This window comes from Primulina tabacum, chromosome 17 (genome assembly GCF_025594145.1).
Source record: "Primulina tabacum isolate GXHZ01 chromosome 17, ASM2559414v2, whole genome shotgun sequence".
NCBI classification, from domain to species: Eukaryota; Viridiplantae; Streptophyta; class Magnoliopsida; order Lamiales; family Gesneriaceae; genus Primulina; species Primulina tabacum.
Genome location: NC_134566.1, coordinates 20,949,277 through 20,955,012, shown reverse-complemented (window position 1 = coordinate 20,955,012; position 5,736 = coordinate 20,949,277). Strand labels below are relative to the sequence as shown.

At 34.4% G+C, this 5,736-nt stretch overlaps 1 protein-coding gene across 4 annotated transcripts; it reads right to left on the bottom strand.

Annotated features, from left to right (window-relative positions):
* Positions 1-859: 859 nt before the first annotated feature.
* LOC142531591 (putative uridine kinase C227.14) lies at positions 860-5,506 on the bottom strand. Of its 4 annotated transcripts, none has more exons than XM_075637783.1 (13): positions 5,415-5,506; positions 4,879-4,940; positions 4,295-4,422; positions 4,087-4,130; positions 3,909-3,986; positions 3,311-3,503; positions 3,130-3,160; positions 2,995-3,053; positions 2,688-2,761; positions 1,817-1,903; positions 1,458-1,519; positions 1,340-1,368; positions 860-1,253 (listed from the first exon to the last, which is right to left on the bottom strand). In XM_075637783.1, exons 2-13 carry the CDS (start codon positions 4,931-4,933, stop codon positions 1,161-1,163), a joined length of 933 nt encoding a protein of 310 aa, XP_075493898.1. In that variant the 5' UTR covers positions 4,934-4,940; positions 5,415-5,506; the 3' UTR covers positions 860-1,160. The 4 variants fall into 4 exon arrangements, with proteins under 4 accessions (XP_075493898.1, XP_075493900.1, XP_075493902.1 ...); XM_075637785.1 differs by lacking the exon at positions 5,415-5,506 and adding an exon at positions 5,052-5,069; XM_075637787.1 differs by lacking the exon at positions 5,415-5,506 and having other exon boundaries at positions 1,340-1,363; positions 4,879-5,044.
* Between the last annotated feature and the right edge of the window lie 230 nt (positions 5,507-5,736).

Below are 5,736 nucleotides of genomic sequence, written 5' to 3'. Positions count from 1 at the left end.
ATTTTTTGACTTACTCTTTTATGAATTTATTTAAAAAGTTCATTATTATATATTATATTATCATGTATCTAAATACGTTAAATTCTTAAAAATTCTCAAATATATCATCAAAATCAACAATATCAACTATTTGATTCTTCACGTTACTCTTTTTTTGCATGAACTCTTTACTTTCTTGTTTGTAATACTCCGAACATTTCAAATAAACTTTCACATTTCTATTGCTCCTTATAATTGTAGCATATGTCGATAAATCCTATTATTTGTTATTTTACCACAAAACAACATATAATATTTGGATTTTTGAGATCCTAAAGTGTTACATAATTCCAAGCAATATGATTTCGATTTGAATTAATAGTTATATTTGACATGATTAAAACAACCGAAAATCAATAACAAATACCTATTAAAAAAAACACCTTTTTTTTCAGAAATTCATAAAATTAAGGGTTTATCAATTTTGGGCAGCAAAAAAAAGAGGAATACGCCATAGACTGCAGAGCAGAGCCGGCGACGAGGCAGAGATGAGACACTGAGAGGCGAAGGCAGTGAGAAAAGCAACAACATTATGATGGTTTAGGTTGATATTTTTTTTTATGCAAACGAAAATCGTACTCTGGAAGTGTAAGCAATTGAGGTAGCGCTCGCTTCTTACCAGCCTTGCGCCTCTGAGTCGCCATACGTTTAAGCGATCGAGGCGAGCGTTTTTAACGTACTCTGGAAGTGTGATTTTAATTTTCCAGAAACTTAAAAGAAAGGTTGCGGCCTTGCACCTAGAGTCGCCTGGAGCTTAAGTGACTGAGACGAACGCTTTTAACAACTACTGTATACACAATAGATACAGAAAGAGAGCTGGTTAGTTTGGAACTATAAGAATTTATTTCCCAATCAAATATTCTACAAGATAAATGTTTCTAAACAAATGTTGATGATACAGTGATTTAAGATATAAAAATCTCACTTTTATCATCCTAAGAAAATAAACTTAAGGAGACGGGATTTACATTTACGAAAACCAAGGTATAAGATTGGGTTACTAGTGAGTTTCATCAAGAACCCTCGCTCTAGTAGCAAGGAGTTTTCTCAAGGGGATTTCCCTTGAGACTTGTGGTCGTGTTTTGGGATCAGATTCCCATTTCCGAAAGACGAGTGGGGGATCACCTTGAGAAGTCGACTGATTTGATTATCAAATCTGCGTTCTGCTTCGTCTCCATTATAAGCTCCGCATTAGGACGATCGTTATAATCAATCTGCAGTTTGAATTAGTCTTGAAAACATAACCAAAACAAGACACCAGTCTGGAATCAACAGATGAGAGATGAGAGGTAACACTCACCCGCCATTTCGCAACATCAGGAGGCTTTCCTTCATCGTAAGAAAAAGACAGAATTAGATGATTTCTATATCTATAATTAATACAGGAATACCATGACTAATACTCAGTAAGAATATACCTGTTGATATATGTCTTTTTAAGACCCGTTTCATTGCCTTTTCGATATCAACATCAATGAACCTGGGAAAAGATTCACAAAATTTTATGTATTCATGGCATTTCTTGGTAATCTTAGTCTCTTTATTCACGAATAATAGGATCTTCAAATAAGTATGATAACCGATTCATTCTCATAACAAGCAAACAACCTGTTTTTTAGCAGTCAGCACCGCACAATGCAAAATTTTTGCGTAAAAGTTAGTTTAAGAATCAATTGCAGCGTTTTTCCCCATCGGCATAGAAAACAGATTAACCAACAAGTTAGTGAATTTGACTGGACTAATCCTGAAAAGAAAATATATAGGATAAATATTTTACCATCTCTCATCAAATATACATGAGATATCCCTCCAGACACCCTCATCTAAAAGCAAATAATTCCCTTCGACTATCACTATCTTGTGCCTGCATATGAATAAAAATAGCGTATGAGTGGCAGTATCGAGCAGTGTGCAACAGATGAAGTACAAAGGATGCATCCTCGCTTTTAGGTTTTAATATATGTGTACATACAAGAACATAAATCACGTGAACACGTGTACTACAGTCTATCCTTGGTGAAAGACAATGCGACATTCACATATGCCATTTAGCGAAATGGTTTGCTCTTATCTTTTCCTGCTTCACTTATTTGGATTTTTTCTTAGTTCATATTCTATGAGCTAATAAATGTCTTGAACAGCGATAACTAATGAAACAACCAAATATCCTTTAATTGGACCTAGTAAAAAACTTTTAATTCATGCAACCAATTAACGGGGAACATGGAATGAAAATAGGAACACTCACGCGCATTTACTAGCATCTAACTTCTTAGTGTAATTTAACCAGTTAATGAAATCTTTGAACCAAGTAAGACAAATGAACGTCACAATCACAAATAACAACCATAATAAATGATTGGGAGCAATTTAGTGATAGCTTCACAAGAACAAATTGATCCAAGCAAAAGAATTACGCCAAGTATTCATAACACCTTCTACACTAATAATTTACACCCTACAAGGGTAATTTGGTTTGATTCCATAAAAATTTGACCTCCCTCATCTCATATTTATCGACCCATTAGAAAAATGAAACATGTGGGTATGTGTGAAAATAAATAAACCTTCATCAGCACTTGAATAAGTTTATCCCAAAACTTCCTGTACACATTTGATCCATCATGTAAATGATAAGTTCAACTTACTGAAGGTTCACAAAAATGTCATCTTCAACAGGATCACCCACTCCATGGTCAAAAGATGGTACATGCACAGATCCCTGGAGGAAAGAACGAGTGCTACATGAGGGTGGATACACATACATTTCATATGAACAATGGTAGCAGAAAAATACAACATGAAGGAAGAATGAGATTTTATGTTTATAGTATACAGCAAATCTCCATAAATGCATCATACTGAGATAACAATCCAGTCCAGCAAAAAAAGCCAACCAGGGCATAATATTGATTAACTAAATGACTGGACCGCAGATAATCTGATACAAATCACCTCATTTTTCAGCTTTGTTAGGCATCTTAAAAGTCGTTCAGGGTCAAATGTCCAAGGAGCTGAATCACCAGAAAAAATATCAAAATCGTGAATGCATGAAAGCTAAAACAAGTGCTGCAGGAAAAAGAGCCTCACATCCCCTTCTTGCATGGGCTTCCCCTGGATCCTAACAAGAAAGAACAAATGCCTGTAATCAGAACGGTCACGATTTATGTTATAAAACAAAGTATTACTCCTACTACTAGCAAAAACCATTCAAGAGAATAATACACGTAAATGTAAGAAGTGGCAAATACGTGGAAAATTACTATTTAACCTTCATTGCATCGAGCTGATGACGGTAAAGGTGAAATCCATCCATGGGAAGCACGATAGCAACTTGTGGAGACTCAACTTGAGAACCAAAGTATGATGATTTTTGGGGCCACAACTCATTGACATAGCGAACTACCTCGGATGCAAGAGTACTCTTTCCTGAACCAGGTGGGCCACACAGACCAATAATATGCCTGCAAGTTAATACTAATTATTCCTTTTGTAGTTTTGTTTAAAACAAGAATAACTTTTTAGATCAGGTGATTGGTCATTTCTTTTTTTTTTAGATAATCAACTTTCAAGATAAGGTGATTGGGCGTACTTAAGAACAACGATTACTCTATATTGACAGTTAAAAATATACATGCAATCGGTATACACTGATACTGTTTTTCTTCCTTCATCGAATTGTGTGAAGTGCTAGTGCGCTCTTTCCCAGACAAGAGAGATTGCCTCAGTTCAAAAGAAGAAAAAGAGTGGGAAGATTCCATCATCAGATGCTTTCTGACATTATGCTCGCCAACATACAAATGTAACAAAATATCAACTTGTTTGAGGTTGAAAAACAACATTTTCCAAAGAAAGAATCTCTAACTCACTTAAAATTGGGATTTGATTTAGCTGCTGCAGTCAGAACAAGACGTTCTGCCAAGATTTTGCATATCTCATCCATGCATCTGACGGAAATGAACAAATTCAAGGTAAATGAAAGGAAAGTATAAAAAAAGAGTCCAATATATGCCGCCGATAAAAAAAGTAACAGAACTCATAGCATACCCTGAATCTATGACTGGAACTTCCTTCAGATGACAATGTAAAACCTGGTCAAATCAATTTTGTAACAAAAACAACAGAGAAAGACCTCAGGAAATGTTGAAGTTTAAACATCTATGATTTCTAATTTAACATAAAATTAGAAGGTGTCACTCTATAGTTGATTTATAACTTGAATGGGATATAGAAACCCAAAATAAAAAAAAAAAACCTGAGGATTATTTTGCTTCCAAGTTAGAATTCCCGTCTGACCCACTGACGGCCTCAAGTCTCTCGCCACTGGATAAAACCGAACCTGTTTCCAAGGGGGAAACCATGCCTTTTCCAACAGCAGTTCCTCTACATTCACGAGAAATGGAAGAATAAAAAAATCAATCTTCGTGTACCATGAAAATTGTATGTAAAATAAGACTACCAACTGCATTCTGAAAGAAGTACACTACCAAAGAGAAATGTCTGGGAGTAACTGATACATACACAATTGCAAGTTTAAAACATGCAAAAGTACATTGGATATGAATTGTTCTTTTTTATTCCCAGTAATTTATTTACCTCAGAAGAAACTAGCACTCTCTTGTTAGTGAATAATCGCCATACAAGTACAAAGCTCATCCAACAGGGCAATAATCGTAATTTAGATTAAATTCTCCGATGAAATTAAATCCCAGATATCAATTAGAATAAAATCAGCACAAACTCATCCTCCATAGCCCTAATCAGCAACGCAAGATTGAATTCCGTCAAACCCCAACAAAATCCTAACTAAGTTTAAAATTCAGTAAATAAGGGCAGCACCTGATGCACAGTGCCGAAGAGACCCGCACCCCCTTGCAGACGATAGAACCTCCATGATCGAGCTGCACACAATACGTATTTTACTGATTAAACCAATTAAAGTTGAACTAATCCACTAAAATTTTATGAAATCAACAAAATTGATATATAAAATTGTATTATATCATCCATACATTTGGTAAGTAAATATATCTATACTATTCTATTATGTTAAATTTGAGACATTTATAATAATTAAATTTGGTATCATAGTCTATTTTAATAATTATACATATTAATAAAATATTAAAATTATACGCAGTGGATTGAGTTATTGTTTTTTGAAAATTAAGTTATAGGTTTAATTTTTATTGAGGTAATTTTTTATTTTGTTATTTTTTATTTATTTTTTAATTTATATATCAAAATTACAGTGTAGTCCCTCACTATTTCTTATAATTATTTTTTGATCATCATTTAAATATAAACCAAATGAATTAAAAAATATTATAAAAGCACGCAACGCGTACGTCGGTGTACTAGTGAATAATTATTACTGGGCTATGAACTCTGGAAAACTCTATCTGGAGTCTCCCACATCGATATTTAGTGAAATAAAAGCGAGAGAGAGGCTTTTACTATAAGAGCTAGGGGTGTCAAAATCAACCACGACCCACCAACCCGACACGGTTCAACTCGAAAAAAATCAGGTTTAAGTTTGAGATTTTTGGATTCGGGTCAGATCGGGTTGGACCCGATAGCTGACGCGAAAAAAATGATCGGGTTGGGTTCGGGTCAACCCCTGAACACCCGGGTTGACCCGAAAATTTTATTTTTAAAAAAAATATATAATTAATAAATATTGCTTACATTTTTATA

What these genes read in the sequence shown, in the direction of transcription:
- LOC142531591 (XM_075637783.1), bottom strand. Translation starts at nt 4,933, where the DNA reads ATGGAGGTTCTATCGTCTGCAAGGGGGTGCGGGTCTCTTCGGCACTGT. An exon ending in AGCCCATGCAAGAAGGGGAT is followed by an intron (nt 3,054 to 3,129) that starts GTGAGGCTCTTT and finishes CTGGTGATTCAG; the next exon opens with CTCCTTGGACATTTGACCCT. An exon ending in GACATTTTTGTGAACCTTCA is followed by an intron (nt 1,904 to 2,687) that starts GTAAGTTGAACT and finishes ATTCATATGCAG; the next exon opens with GCACAAGATAGTGATAGTCG.